We start from the raw sequence: 16,174 nt of genomic DNA, 5'->3' as shown, positions 1-16,174 counted from the left end.
TAAATCCTATTAACATTACAGTCCATGGGGTGGCCAGGTAGCACAGTGAGTAAGAGCACCAGCCCCAGAGTCAGGATGCCCTGGGATCCAATCTGGGCTCAGATACTCAGCACCCACCCAGAAATAACTGGCCATGTAACCTTGAGCAAGTTACTTAATCCCAATTGCTTAAAAAAAAAAAACATTACAATCCAGATAGCTCCAACCCTCCCTCTGCCTTCATTTGTACACCAAAGGAATGACAACCTTCAGCAGACAGAAGTTAGTTCTATACAGAGCTAGTCTGTTTTCTGTCCAGTTTTCTTTCCTCTAAAGTGTCCAAAACACCTAGCCTCTATTAGATTTTGGGGGTTTCTTTGGGAATAGCTTTTTGGAAAGGCCAGGGAAATCTGAACCTCCCTCCCTTCTTGGTCTGTGTTCTTCCCCCAGCTCTCAGTCCTGGCCCCTGTACCAGAAGGCTGACATTACACTCCACTTAGGCATGGGATACTATCCCACCCCTAGGGTAAACCAGAAGCACCTGAGAAATGGAGCTTCTACTCTCTCTTTGCCTTTTCTCCAAAGACAAGGACAAAGAGAACAAAGGGATGGAAGTAGTCAGGATCTCCACTGTGACTGTGATCCTCCCGGCTGCTGGTGTCTCCCCTCCAGAACACCTTCTATGTATTTTCTAAATAGTTGTCTCCCTTGATAGAATGCAAACTCCCTGAGGGCAAGAACTATTTCATTTTTATCTTTGTACCCCAGGCACCAGCATGCTACCTAGCACACAATAACTTGTGCTTCATATATCCTTGTTGATTGATCAGCTAATCAATCAACAAATATTTATCAAGTACCCATGGGCCAAGAACTGTACTAGGCTCTGGGAATATAAGACAAAAGAGAAAAAATCCCTGACCTCAAGGAGCTTCTATTCTATTAGGTAAGACAACATCATTGTTGTTTCATCATGTCCAATTCTTTGTGATATCATGGTTTTCTTTTCTTTTTTCTCTTTCTTTTCGAGACAATCATGGTTATTTGCTCATAGTCTTTTATTTTTTCTTTTTCGAGGGGAGAAGGCAGGGCATTTGGGGTTAAGTGATTTGCCCAAGGTCACATGGCTAGTGTTAAATATCTGAGGTCAAATTTGAACTCAGGCCCTCCTGACTCCAGGACTGGTGCTTTATTCACTATGCCGTCTAGCTGCCCCCATGGGATTTTCTTGGCAAAGATACTTGCATGGTTTGCCATTCCCTTCTCTAATGTATTAAGGCAAACAGAAGTTAAATGATTTGCCCAAGGTCACACAACTAGTAAGTGTCTGAGGTCAGATTTAAACTCAGGTCTTCCTGAATCCAGGCCCTGTATTCTATCCACTGAGACATCTATCTGCCCCTGAGACAACATATACATATTTAAATACACACAGAATAAACACAAAATAAAAACAAAGTATTTGGAGAGGGAAAGCACTAATGGGGGGGAGGGAAGATCAGGAAAGGTGTCAGGTAGGAAGTAATACTTGAGCCAGAGAGAGAAACAGGAACCCCAACAGGCAGAGGTGGGGAGTAAAAGCATTTCAGGCATGGGAATGGCCAGTGCAAAAGGTCAGGAATGGAAATTTGAGTGCTATGTGTGAGGAACAGAGAGGGTTGGTTTGTCTGGACCATAGAATCAGGAAGGGTGGAATGTACAGTGAGGCTAGAGAGACAGATTGGGATAAGTTTGTAAAGGACTTTGAGGGCCCAAAAGAGTAGTTTATACTTTAACCTAGAGGCAATAGAGGCCCACTGGAGTTTATTGAGTAGGAGAATGACATCATCACATCTCTGCTTATAAGAGATTATTTTTACAGCTGAATGGAAGGTGAATTGAATTTAGGAGTGACTTGAGGACATTACAATAGTCTGGGTTAGAAGTGTACTAAGGTGGTGGCTGTATACATAAAGAGTCAAAACCAGTTGGAAGATGTGTGTTATAGGGATAGAAATAGCCAAGGTCAGGCCTATGTTTGAATATGTGGGATTAGGGGGATGTTTGAGAAATTATGGAAAACACTTAGGTTATGAACTTGGAAGACTGGAGGAATGATAATGCCCTTGACAGGAAAAGGGAATTTAGGAAGAGAGGAGGGTTTGGAGGGAGAAGGAGAAGGATACCAAGTTCTGTTTCATTCATGCTAAGTTTGAGAGGTCTCTAGGACATACAGTTTGGAATGTTCAATAGGCAGTTGTTAGTAATCCAGGACTGAAGCTCAGGAGAGAGACTGGGGCTAGATATATAAATCTGTGAGTCATCTGTATAGAAATCATAATTTAATCCATGGGGATTAAAATCCATTAAGAGAGGAAGGAGAGAGAGAGAAGACAAGAGGGCCCAGGGCAGAATTTTGGGGAACATCTACAGCTGTTCATGTTTTTGTTGTACTGTTTCTTCATGACCCCATTTTGGGGTTCTCTTGGCAAAGATACTGGAGTGGTTTATCATTTTCTTCTCCAGCTCATTTTAGGGTACATGAAATAGATAATGATCTATCATTGGAGACGAAGGAGAGGCCAAACAAGTTAGAAGGGTATTAGGAGGGGAGAGCAGTATCAGGTAAAACCATAGTATTTAGGAAAAGAAGGCTTGGTGATAAGTGGACGTGGTAGGGTGAGAGCTCATAGGAAGATTATGACCCAATCCAGTTTTTCCCAGCCTCCTGCCCTTCACTGTGCAGTTACCCAAAACCTCAGAGAATCCTTCTGCCCTTCTTAGTCCCACTTCACCTTGCTCCAAGAAATTATTCTGATGAAGCTTCCTCAAATCAAAGAAAGTTCTCTACCACACATATACCTCTATGGCTTCCCAGCAGCTCTTATTTTCAGGGGCGGGCATCAGCCAAAACACTAACACTGGTCCACATCAAAATGAATTATTAGCCTGGGAACCAACTTCACTGCCCACCCCCAGACCTGAACCAGGGGTTCTTTATCTTTTTTGTGTCAACCCTTCCATCTTCCCACAGTCTTCTCAGATTATCATCTTCTCAGATTGACATTTTTTTAAACAAAATAAAATACATAGGATAACCAAGAATACTAGTTACAGTGATAGTAAAGGTGTAATTATTTTCCCCAACCAAGCTCATGAACCCCCTGAAATCCATCTGTGGACTTCAGGTTGAGAACACCTAGCCTAGGGGATTGCTCAAGTATACAGGGTTTGCTATCAGGAAGTGCTGTGTTAATCATTCACACTCCCAGTGGGGCTGAACTTTTGGTGGTGGGTGGGTGAGGAGGGGCCCAGTCCCAGAGAGATTTCCTCTTTTTGCTGTGACAGGAGGGAGGAACTGCCCAAAGGGTGAAAGCTTTAACCCATGCACTCACTTTTTTCAGCGTGCACTGCTTTGAGCTTCTGACTGTTGTGCATTTTCTTGATGGCCACTGCTTGACTCAAGAAGGTGAACAGGCCAGCTGGGCTGGAGGTGTATGTTTGTGATGGCGAGCTACATGGGCTGTCTGCTTCTGGCCAGCCTGTTCACGCTTCAATGTATAGGAGCTATATCTGCAGCCCAGATGTGTACTGAGGTGAGTGCTATTAAAGGGGGAGGGGGGGAAAGAGGGAAGGGATAAGAGGGAGGGGAAGGGACAGTTTTTCTTTAGGTGAAATTCAGCTGTTCAATTTGTAATCTGGTCTGAGTTCAAGCATCACACTATTTAATTGTAACAGCAACCATACTGGCATACCCAGGATGGCTGCTAGCACAGGTTCTTAGATCTGCTTTACCAGGAAAGATAGCAGTTTAAGGGGTCAAAAATCTTTAATTCTACTCACTAGTTCAGGGGAAAAGTCAGCACCACGAACTTCAGAGAAAATATAAATAGGGAAAATGCAAGCAGAGGAATAAAGACCAACAGACAGGGCTCTGCCAGCCTGAATCACCTCTGGATGGACAGAGCCTTTACATCTGAGCAGACTGGGAGCTCTGAACATATGGTCACTCAGAATCTTGACCAGGGAATCACAAGAACCTTTTCATAAGCAAGCCCCCAAAGCAAAATACCAACTCAGAGTATATATATTCACTTCTCAGAGCCAGAAGGCATCACAACCCCTCAGTGCCTAATTATAAATTAGCAAAAGGTGTGAAAGTCTTCCTACAAGCAAGCCTCCCCTAAGCCAGCTTGCCTTAATGGACTCCAAGTAAAGCCTATTAATGGGGTGGAGAAGATCTTAAATTCCATTAATATTACATCAATCTCTTTCAATGAAAGGAGAATGAGGAACATGGCAAGATTTTCCTTCATGAGTAGTAAGCCAGATATCTCATACAGAAAACAGAGGACTGTGGGGGAGAGGGAAATGGGAAGCCAGTTCAATGTCAGGAAAGGAAAAGTCTAGGAATATCCTTTTCTTCAGATAGTTCTGCCCACCTCCCAACCCCCCAAGGAATTTTATTTCAGCCTAAAAGAATGTTAGAGCTAGAAAAAAACCTTTCTTAGAGAACATGCCAACCCTCTCGTTTTTATAGATCAGGGGAATGAGGACCAGTGACTAATAAAAGATCAGAGAACCAATGGGTGGCAGAGTTGGCATGAGAGCCCAGGTTTTCTGATACTAAGTCATAGTCTCTTTCCAGTGAACATGGAAGGCACCATATAGAGAGTGGGTCATTGAAAGGGTCTCAAGGCAAAGCATCAACAAGCTTGGTGCCAGTAGCTTATCTCTCACTCTCACAAGGCAGAAATGAGCAAATAAGTGTGAACAAGTAGGGGGTGGGGTTGGGGGGAGTGGGCAGTTTTTGGTTTTGAGAGGTTCACATCTCCAAGGTCCTTTCCAACTCTAAGTCCTATTGACTTATATCCCTCTGCATAGGCCCTAATTTTTCTTATAGCTCTCCACTTTTCCATTCCAGCACAAGGAATAAAATGGAGAGGAGACCAATTGTACATGAATTCTATGGACTCAAACTGTATCTTTCAAACTATGAATTATTTTCTTTTTTTTTTAAAGCAATCAGGGTTAAGTAACTTGCTCAAGGTTACACGGCCAGTTATTTCTGGGTGTGGTGCTAAGTATCTGAGCCTGGGATTCGATCCCCAGGTCATCCCGACACTGGAGCTGGTGCTCTTTACTTGCTGAGCCATCTAGCCACCCCTAAGCAATTGGGGTTAAGTAAACTTGCTCAAGGTTACACAGCCAGGTGTTTCTGGGTGGGTGCTAAGTGTCTGAGCCTGGGATTCGATCCCCAGGTCATCTGGACACTGGAGCCAGTGCTCTCCCTTGCTGCGCTACCTGGCCGCCCCTTATGAATTATTTTCTAAGGGGGATTATTGGAGAGCTCAGTCGTGTTCCCTTTCCTCATCAAATGCCCACTCTCAGTCATCCTCCACAACTCTTCCTGAGTGGGTGCTTGGCATCATCTATTTTTCCAGTGCCTAGGGCCTGATAATTGCTTCTGTAGTGGATGAACCTGCTACTGGGCACCCACCAAGCGAACTGCCTTGGTGGATTGGGTTGATCCTGAGGTTAATGGCCGAGAGCAGGTCCATGCTAGACAATGGCATTCCAGTTAGATGGAGGTAGGGCCAGGAAAGTCCAATCAGCAACAGTACAGGAATAAGAGATAGGGAGGGTGGGGTGTGGGCAGAGAAGACAGGTTTGGTTAAAAAGAACACAACCCAAAAATGGGAGTTTAATAGTAATAGGTAACCTCTCTCCCCCCCCCAAAAAAAAAGACTGAAATAAAACACAGAAGCAGGACTAAAGGTTTGGGATTAGACAGATGAGGGTTAGATTGATTTTAAGAACAGAAGTGATGAATGTGAGAAGGGTGCAACAGACCAGAATTTCTTCACTCATCATCCACAAACTTGTGTTTCTATTTTTTAATTCTGATAACTAATTTCAACATAATCAGTTTCCTTTGTAATCCTACGTATTTTGTTTAATGCACATATTTGTATATATGTGTATGGATGTGTATGTGTGTGTCGGGGGTGGGGGAGGAGGGTGTGTTTATACACACTTAAGAGTCCGTAGGCCTCACTAGACTGGCAAAAGTTTCTCTGAAAAAGAAAAAGTTAAGACTTTTTGGTCTATCTTGACACTAAGACTTTTTAGCAGCACCAAGGATGCTTATTAAGGACAGTGTAGTGTAGTAAGTAGAGCTCTAGTCTTCGAGTCAGGAAGAGCTGCTTCATATATGTATAGATATATGTATATATGAATGTATATGTGTAAATACACACACACATATATACACACACGTGTGTATAGTTGTTGTTCAGCCATATTCAATCGTGTCTGACTTGCTGTGACTCCATTTGGGGTTATCTTGGCAAAGATACTGGAGTGGTTTGCCAATTTTTTCTCCAGCTCATTTGACAGATGAAGAAACTGAAGCAAATAGGGTGAAGTGACTTGCCCAGGGTCACACAGCTAGTAAGTGTCTGAAGTCAGATTTGAACTCAGGAATATGAGTCTTTCTGACTCCAGGCCCAGTGCTCTGTCTTTCTTTATTCCTCACCTAGTCGCCCAATAAATACTCGCTTATATACATATTGGTTCACACTATAGAATGTAAACTCTCTGAGGGAGGGATTATTTTCCTTTTTCTCTTTGTGTCCCCATCCAGACCTAAAGGTAAATCCTCAATAAATTTTTGTTGATTAATTGACTGGTTAATATTAGCTTCAGGCCCTACACAAGTAGCTTAAACTCCCAGTGCTCTAAGCAAATCTCTAAGATTGTTGAATTACAAATGAGTTGCTTCCATGTTGTGATGTGCCTTCTTTAATGATATCCTAGATGTTAACCAAAGGATATTTCTTTTTTTCTTTTTTTTTTTGGGGGGGGGGTCTTTTTGGAGGGGGAAAGGCAGGATGATTGAGATTAAGTGACTTGCCCAAGGTCCCATAGTTAGTAAGTGTTAAATGTCTGAGGCTGGATTTGAACTCAGGTCCTCCTGACTCCAGGGTTGGTACTCTATTCACTGCGCCACTTAGCTGCCCCCATTTCTTTTTTTTCTTTCTTTCTTTCTTTTTTTTGAGGAGGGGAGGTGAGGCAATTGGAGTAATTTCTTAAAGACTTCCTTAATGTCTGTCCTTGAAGACAGACAAGACAGAATGACAAATCTACACATACATCCATAGGGAGGGAAAATCTTTCAATCTCTAAGTGTCCCAATGATCAACCCCTGTTGAAAGATCAACTTTCAGTTCAAGATATCACCACAAAATTGCTGTACTTTAATAAATCAGCACTTTGGCTATGGCAGAAGAGACATAATCCCTAAAACTATTCTTTTTCTTTTTTTAATTATTAATTTTTACTCTCAGTCTAACAAATCCTAGAATATGTGCATTTGCATAGTAGACAGAAAAGGAACCCTGTACCGAAACCTCAGGGCTCTGTTATGTTCAGCTTGATTTTCTTTTTATATATAAATTCAACTTGTAGCCCTCAAAGTCGTCCTATTTATCTGACTTTCTTTCTGTTCTTCCTTCTGTTTGCTCTATTTTCTTTTTTAAAAGATGCCTCAATAGCCCTATTTTCTTTCTTTCTTTCCTTTCCCTTTTTTAATCACTTCATTTTGTGGTGATTTTACTTCAGATTCATGAGTTCAGCTCCCTCTGGGAGGGAGTGGACAGGACATGCAGCCCCATAACTCCCAAGACCAGAAGGCTACATGATGCTGCAGAGGAAACACTGGACTCAGAGGGCTCAGATACCATCTCTGTGTGCCGGCTGGGCGAGCTTGGCAGGTTCCCTAACCTCTCCTAGCCTTAGTTTCCTCATCAATAAAATGAGAGCCCCCGACAGGATGATCTCCAAGTTTCCTTCCACCTCTAATTCTGGGATTGTATGAACTGACCCCTGGGACCAGGCTGCATTGCTTGGGGAAGGTGGAGCACATCTAACTGAGAGTCAACAGGGCTGACTGACTATCTTGCTGAACCACCCACCAGAAGGCCCAGAGTTGCTGACTTTTGCCTGCTCAATTAGCTTTACTTTAGGGATGAAGGAAAAGGGGGAAACAGGAGATTTTATGTTCCATGCTGCCACTCCTGGAGGCCACTAGGTCAGGCTTCTACCTGCAGTGGTGAAGTCCTCTGAGTACTACAATACAAGGGAGAGCCTTGAGGAAACTCAGGCACTATAAACTTTGACCTAAACCCTGACCACTTTCATTTTTCAGATCTCTTGGTTTCTAAAGGCTAAGGAAACAAACATCCAAATACAGTGAAAAGCCCTCATTTCTGTTAGTAGCTCATGAGCAAAGCCTTCCTCTGTAAAGGAAATAGTCCCGATAACCCTGCCAGCTCAGCAGGCAAAAACCAACACTCAAAGAGTCACTCTGTGGCCTAGCTCTGGCAAGATCTGAGCATCACAGAGAGCAACCTGTCCTAGAGGCAGGGCTGGAATGAACTTCAGAGGCTATCTAGTACGACCTTATTTTACAGATGAGGAAATGGAGGCTGAGAGACTTACCAAGGGTCTCAAGGGAAGCAAAATTCAGAGGTCAAACCCTGGTCCTTTAGTGCCAAAAATTATGTTCTTTCCAATGTGGGAATTCTATTTGAAGTAGGGATAGCTGTTGGCTGGGATTGTGCCCTTGCTACTAATGCTAGTACTTCTCAATAAACAGGAAATAAGTCTCAAGTGTCCCTAAAACCCAACCTTGGGGAATGGCAAGTCTTCACATGAGTGCTTGGTGGGGCTGGCTTTCCCTTTACATGCATATGTTTTCACTGCTCGGTTGTTTCAGTCATGTCTGACTCTTTGTAACTCCATTTGGGGTTTTCTTGGCAAAGGTACTGGAGTGGTTTGCCATTTCCTTCTCCAGCTCATCTGGCAGATGAGAAAACTAAGGCTAACAGGGTTAAGTGACTTGCCCAGGGTCACCCAGCTTAGTCTGAGGCTAGATTTGAATTTGAACATTGAAAATGTCTTCCTGATTCCACATCTACTATCTACTGCACCACCTAGTTGCCCCTATATAGAGGATAAATTGGAGAAAATCAGCAGGAGAAGGCACTAGCATTAAAGTGTGATCAGGAAAGGCAGAAGCTAAGATTTTAGCTAAGACTAAAAGGAGAACAAGGAAACCAGGAAATGGAGATGAGGAGAGAGGCTAGGTCCGTTTGGATAGGGCTGGACTAGCTGTACATTCTGAATATGGGGAGGGTGAGTCTGGATAGGGTGATACAGTATGGAGTTCTGAAAACATGTGGATCACATGAGTGCTCTAGGTATGGAGATTTGGGTCTGGATCCATCAGGGCAGAAAGCTGGAAGTCAGTGAGATGCACTAGAAACCCTTTACTACACAGCCTAGAGCCAGCCCGGCCAATGCATTTACAGACAATTTCAGGAACTTATTACAATGTTTCTTGGTAACAGTCCAAGAAATAACTAAAAACCTTGAGCTGAGAACCAATTCAAGTGCTCTGAGTAGCCTAAGAAAGCAGTTCCCACGGTGGCTCTTCAATCCTCAGCTTCCTATTTTTACCGGTTGCTGCAAGAACCAGGCTCCACAGGCCACCATTTAGCTGTGGCTGAATTTGATCCCTTGCCTGCATTCTCATTAACTCAATTGAGCAACAATCCAGTGAACAAGTATTAAACATTGCTGTGTATAGAGCCCAAGGGAGCTCTCCTATGATTATAAGTTACAAAGATGGTACTGACCCATTTGGGGAGAGGCAGTTTCCTCACCTGGAAATCCCTAATACTAATGATATCCCAGGTCTATTCCCCTGTCCCTAGTCCTATATTAGGCCCAGAGGGGTTGGGAGCCTGTGTCCTCGATGCCACATATGGCCCTCTAGGTTCTCAAGTTTAACCCTTTCACTGAACCCAAATGGATTCTCTTGAAGACCCAGAGGGCCACATGTGACCTTGAGGCCTCAGATTCCCCAACCCAGGAACCTAGAGCATTACACTGGACTGGAGGGAGATACAAACATAAATAGAACCCAATTCCTGCTCTCATGGAACTTACAGTCTACAATAAGAATCCACTATATTCAATTTCATTAGATTCATTTCAACCAGTTATTTACTAAGCACCTAGCATATGCCACACAGGGGGGAAGCAAAGGCAAGAGTGAAGCAAACCTTGCCTTCAAAGAGCCTGTATTAACAGCTATAACACTAAATGGGACATGAGTAATACAACCTCAATCTGAAGTTGTAAAGAACATTACTCACTGGGGAAATCTAGGAAGGCTTCATGGAAGAAGTAGCGTTGGAGCTATACAACAAAGACTGCAGGCTGTTGGAGGAGTGGAAGAGTGTATGTGTGCATGTGTATATACCATATACATGCCCTGGATTTTCCAGGCCAGCTGAAGCTTCAAGAAAAGAATGGGTCCTTCTAATAATGCTTGACAAAAGGAAGGTACTTTGTCAAACCACCGATCCTGATTTTTTTATTTGGAAACTAAAATGTTCATTTTAGGTATAGATGGAAAGGCAACATGGGAATAGTTGTGATAGATGGGTTCAAATACTACTTCTGACACAGTGTCCCCAAAGTCTTAGTGTAGTTTTAAGCTTTAATTAATAACTTCAGAAATACAAATTCTACTAACTTACAAAAAAAAAAAAACATTGTAAAGGTTAATTATATATTTATTTTAAAACATTACTATGTTTCTCATTAAAATTTCACATGACCACTGTTTTATGCTGAACATCGTTCTAGTGAAGTTTTGAATTTTGTAAAAATTTTCTTCAGTCACTTGCTCAGTGACTGAAAAGATTGCAATTTGGCCTTAAAATCATCCAAAGAACAAGGTTTTGATGCGTACATGAGAGTTTTGATGACCCAACAAGAAAAAACACTAGTGGAGATAAGTCAGGTAACTGAGGTGGACAAGCAAGCCTCAGGTCTGAGAAAGTGTCAACATATAGTAACACATAATAACAGGTGATCCATCTTGTTCAAATTAAAACATATTTCTCAAAATTCACAATACTCAGTAAGCATGGAAAAAATTGCAATAGCTAAACTTTCTCATGATTTTAAAAATAAATTTGTAGCATTTATTTCTCTCTCTCTCTCTTTTTTTTTTTTTGGAGGGCAATTGGGGTTAAGTGATTTGCCCAAAGTCACACGGCTAGTAAGTGTTAAGTGTCTGAGGCTGGATTTGAATTCAGATCCTCCTGACTCCAGGGCCCATGCTCTATTCACTGCACCACCTAGCCAAGGCATTTAGTTTTCTTAAAGCTTAAAACTGCATTAAGACTTTTGAGACACCCTATATTAGTTATGAGATCATGGATAATTTACTGAACCCCAAATCATTCCAGGGGACTTTTCTGGAATATAAATTACAGAAGGACTCAGTTATTGACTGATGGTCAGCAGAGAGTTTACACACAACATCTTCCCCAACACTAATGATAAAAAAGAAACAGAAAGAGGGAAGGAGGGAGGAAGAAATCATAGATCTAGAACCCAAAAGTCTTAAGGAATAGAGTAAGTAAAAGTGTGGAACATATTTAAATATATCCACATGAAAGTGAAAAGTATGAAGTAAATACACTGAGACTTACACAACATAGGATCTGGAAAAGGAAGATCAGTTTGAATTGTAGCTTTACTAATTTGCTAGCTAACTGGCCTTGGGCAAGTTTCTTCCCCCTTCTCCAAACCTTAGTTCCCCCTTTTGTAAATTGAAAGAGGTGAAACTAGACGATCTCTAAGGTCTCTTCTCGATCTAAATCTATGAACTTATGGTTCAATTACAATTTCCCAACCACTGCATCACCTTGAATTTCTAAAGACATTTCATCCAAGGAGCCGAAAGTATTTCACTTATTTCAGCTAAAGCTCAAGCTAAGTCAGCTCTATAACAGGATTTTCATTCATTTGTAGACATACCCCTAGTGTTATCTCCCTACAGTCTCAGCTGCCTGCTACTAAAGCCCACAAATGTGCTGCTAAGGCATCTTTATCATCTTTTCTTGGAGCAATGAAAGGAAAGGACTGCTTGGGAGCTCCTGAGCATGCCTCCTCCAAAGGCAATGCAGTATACTGGAAAGAGGACCCAAGGATTTGGGGCTGGAAGGCACCTTGGACATCATCTTGTCCGACCTCCTCATTTTATGGAGGAAAAAACAGGCCCAAAGAGAGGAAATTAATTTCCCCTTTTCCCATCCCCCTCAGCCATCCAAAGGAGAGGGAAAAGACTGGTTCTATAGTCATTTTGCCCTGGTTTACATAGCTGTTTTGTCTCTGATTTCTCTCTGGACAGTCTCATATTAAAAGAACTTTGTTATTGGTTACTTATGTATATGTGCAACTAGGTGGTGCCATAGTACACAGAGAGCCAGGCCTGGAGTCAGCAAGATTCATCTTTCTGAGTTCAAATCTGGCCTCAGCCACTTACTAGCTGTGTGACCCTAGGCAAGTCACTTAACCCTGTTAGCCTCAGTTTCCTCATCTGTCAAATTAGGGAAGGAAATGGCAATCCACTTTAGTATCTTTGCCAAGAAAACCCCAAATGGGGTCACAAAGAGTCAGACATCACTGAAAACAACTGAAAAAAACAGGGTCTCACTCTGATTTCCTTAACAAAGGCACCTCCAGAAGAAGAAAACTCCCTTTACCTGGGCATTTCAGCACGAATCTCAACCTTTTTTTTCTCAAGACCACTTTACACTGTAAAAAATCATGGGGGATCCCAAAGAAATTTTATTTATGTGGGTTCTATCTATTCCACATTAGAAATTAAAATGTCTTAATACTACTATGGAAATAGTTTTGCCTTCATGGACTTCCTGAAAGGGTATCAGAGACTCCCTAGGTATCCAAGGATGACATTTTGAGAATCACTGATCTAGAACACTAATCAATTAAGATGCTGTCCTGAGTCACACAGTCAGAGGTGAGGCTTGAACACAGTTTGACTATGTTGGAACCCAGCTGTATGTTACAGGTTGACTCTCTATGATACATTTAGTGCTTTAAATTACAAAATGCTCTCTGTACTTTACCTTATTTGCTCAAAATGACCTTATAAGGTAGGGAACGAATACATCATTACCCCCATTTCACAGATGAGGAAAAGGAGATTTTAAGCAGTGCCATAGTTCTTTGGAGCTGTGGACCACCTATTCGGATAAGTCATAAGACCTAGATCTGAATCCTGGTTCTGATGTTTACTATATGTGTGACCTCCTGGACCAGTTGCTTCCCTTCTTCGGGCTTCTCTTGGCCTAGGTAATGACTAAGGTTACTTCCAGCTCTAAATCCTTGAATTCTGCCTTCAGACTCTGGGCTCTTTCCATTATACCACAGTGCCTTTTGGGGAGAGCAGATGCCCTGGAACTCCCTCCCTGACAGTCATTTTCTTGCACTGCTCCAAGGGAAGAGGGTAAAGATATATCGGTGACACAGTCACAGGCCCTAGTCATAGGCAGTCGAAACTGCAGGAAGATAAAACTAGGGAAGGTGATGGATAGCAAGAGCTTTCGGGGAGAATGATAGGGGCCCTTAGGTCTGTGAAGGAACTGCCCTCCCGCACCAGGAGAATTACAGGGGGCTAAATGGGAAGGGGCCTGAAGAATGGCAATGAAAATTATGAAATGCTCCTGGGAGACCCCAGGGAAGAAAGATTTTACAGGCCTTTGTTGATTTATTTTCTTAGAGAAAAGGAGACTAAATATAAAGTACTTACTCTACTAAAATCTGAAAGCACCAAGCAACATTTCTGTTTTTTCTAGTTAGCTTGTGTAAGAACCAGGGGAACAATCAAGATGGTAATAAAAAAAAAATCTGTGTAACAGAGAGTCCGTCAATAAACATTTGTTAAGTGCCCACTATGTGCCTGGAACTGTGCTACACCCTGAAAATACAAAGGGGAAAGGGGATCCTTGCTCTTGAGGACCCACAGTCTGATGTAAGAGACAACAAGCAAACAGCTCTCTAAGTTACTATACGTTACACAGAGGATAAGTTGGAATCAAGCAATAGAGACAAGGCACAGAATAAGTTTTTTTGAACCAGGTCTGTGAGCCATTATGGGGGGAGGAGGGTGATCCTTAAGGGGAGGAGGAGAAAGGAATCTTTGCTTGGGCAGGAAAATTATTGTGACTGCCAACATCAAGTCAGGAGAGACCCTAGTTTCAGACTTGCCTCTGACATCTGCCCTGTGACCCTGAGGAATCTCCCTGGTCTTCAGTTTCATTTTCTGTAAAATGGGGGTAATACTGAGAGAGGTAAAATTGTGTTAGGCAAGTCAAGTTGAGAAACATTTATGCTGGAAATAGGAAACAAAAGCAAAAACAGTGCCCACCCTCAAGGAACTCACAGTCTAAGGGTTCCTGTTTTCATTTAGCTGGTAGTTTAGAAGGGGGATATGATACAAACACATATCAATATAATATTACATGATTCAGTTCAAATTCAATTCGACAAGCACTTGTTAAACACTTAGACAAACCAGGTACAATGCTAGGCACAGAGGAGGGAGGAGGTCGGCTTTTTGGTGGTCCCAAAAATCTCATTGAAGATGACTGCCTGGGAATAAAAAGACAAAAATTCCTGCCTTCAAGGAGCTTCTTTTCTACTGGGGTAGGGTACAAGAAGTACAGGGAGGACCAGATCTCTAACAGCTTGGGGTAAGGGAGAAAGATCAGAAAAATCTTCCTCAAGGGGATAGGACCTGAGCTGAGCTTTAAGGAATTAAGGTCTCTAAGAGGGCAGCTTTGTGCAGTGCCAGGGCTTAAGTCAGGGAGACTCATCTTCCCCAGTTCAAAGCTGCCCTAGGACACTTACTAGCTTTGTGTGGCCTTGGACAAGTCATTTAACCCTATTTGCCTCAGTCTCCTCATCTGTAAAGTGAGCTGGAGAAGGAAACCACTTCAGTATCTTTAGAAGAGGGGAGGGAGTATATTTTAATTAGGGATGGACCCAAGCCCAGGCCAAGGTACAGAAAGAGTCAGGAGCTAGAATGGGGAGTTGGGACAAGAGCAAAGACAGAGTGGGCAATACATCTAGAAAGGTAAAATTGTGAAGACCTTTAAAAATCATACAGAGGAGTTTATATTTTATCCTAGAGGCAATAGGAAAACGTTGTACGAGGTCATCCAGGCTAATCCTACTCTAACCATCCTCAGAAATGGTCTAGTTTTAAAAAACTGTCTTCAAATAACCCTGTGAGCCCTTCAATTATTCAATAATTGTTTAAAGTTAAGGTCCATCTTCTTCTGCTATGACCTGCCAAGTGAGTAGATACCACCCTGCCCTGCCCTCCTGGGCCCAAATGAGTAAAAGACTTACCTCTCTGTCCAAGCATGGTCAGCTTTACAATCAGACAGCCACTTTCACAATGGGATTTTTGTTGCTGTTGTTCAGTCATTTTCAGTCATGTCCAAGTGACTCTCATGAACCTATTTGGGGCTTTCTTGGCAAAGATACCAGAGTGGTTTGCCATTTCCTTTTCCAACTCATTTTTCAGATGATGTAATAGAGGCAAACAGGGTTAAATGACTTACCCCAGGTCACACAGCTAGTAAGTGTCTGAGGTCAGATTTGAACTTAGGAAAAGTTCCTGACTCCAGACCTGGTGTTCTATCCACTGTATCACCTAACTCCAATGAAATTTTTAGGGACCACCAAAAGGCTAAGTTCCTCCTCTTTCTCCTCCCCCTAAAGTAGTAGGAAACATGCTGGATTTGGGAATCAGAGGCCCTGGGTTGAAATGCCTGCCCTGCTACTTCCTATATTTGTGACCTATAACATATCCCTTCTTCCTCTCTGGGCCTCAGTTTCCTCAACTGTAAAACGAGAGTGTTCAGCTATATGATACATCTCTGAGATCCCTTCCAACTCAAATCTCAACAGGCACTTAAGTGCTTACCACGTAGCAGGTATTGTATTAAGCATATCAAGCACATCTTAAGATCTTCCCTTTCTTGACATTCTCCCATTACAGAACATAGGATTTCTAATAATTTAATTCAATCAACATTTATTAAGCATCTCCTGTGTGCCAACCATTGTTCTAAGGGGATACAAGTTGAAAAAAAGAGACAGAGAGGAAGGGAGGAAAGAAAGAAAGAAAGAAAGAAAGAAAGAAAGAAAGAAAGAAAGAAAGAAAGAAAGAAAGAAAGAAAGAAAGAAAGAAAGAAAGAAAGAAAGAAAGAAAGAAAGAAAGAAAGAAAGAAAGAAAGAGAGAAAGAGAGAAAGAGAG

The 16,174-nt window shown here is 42.2% G+C and overlaps 1 protein-coding gene across 1 annotated transcript in view; it reads left to right on the top strand.

Annotated features, from left to right (window-relative positions):
* The first annotated feature begins 3,304 nt into the window (after positions 1-3,304).
* CD180 (CD180 molecule) overlaps positions 3,305-16,174 on the top strand; it is a 42,080-nt gene continuing 29,210 nt past the window's right edge. The window contains exon 1 of the mRNA XM_069096443.1: positions 3,305-3,554. Coding sequence (XP_068952544.1) covers positions 3,456-3,554 — 99 coding nt within the window. The 5' untranslated portion in view covers positions 3,305-3,455. The remainder of the gene's footprint in view (positions 3,555-16,174) is intronic.

The sequence above is a fragment of the Petaurus breviceps genome, unplaced genomic scaffold (assembly GCF_028583685.1).
Source record: "Petaurus breviceps papuanus isolate PSGF00001 unplaced genomic scaffold, PetGlider_PUasm1.0 229, whole genome shotgun sequence".
NCBI lineage: Eukaryota > Metazoa > Chordata > Mammalia > Diprotodontia > Petauridae > Petaurus > Petaurus breviceps.
This window is presented reverse-complemented; position numbering and strand designations above follow the sequence as displayed.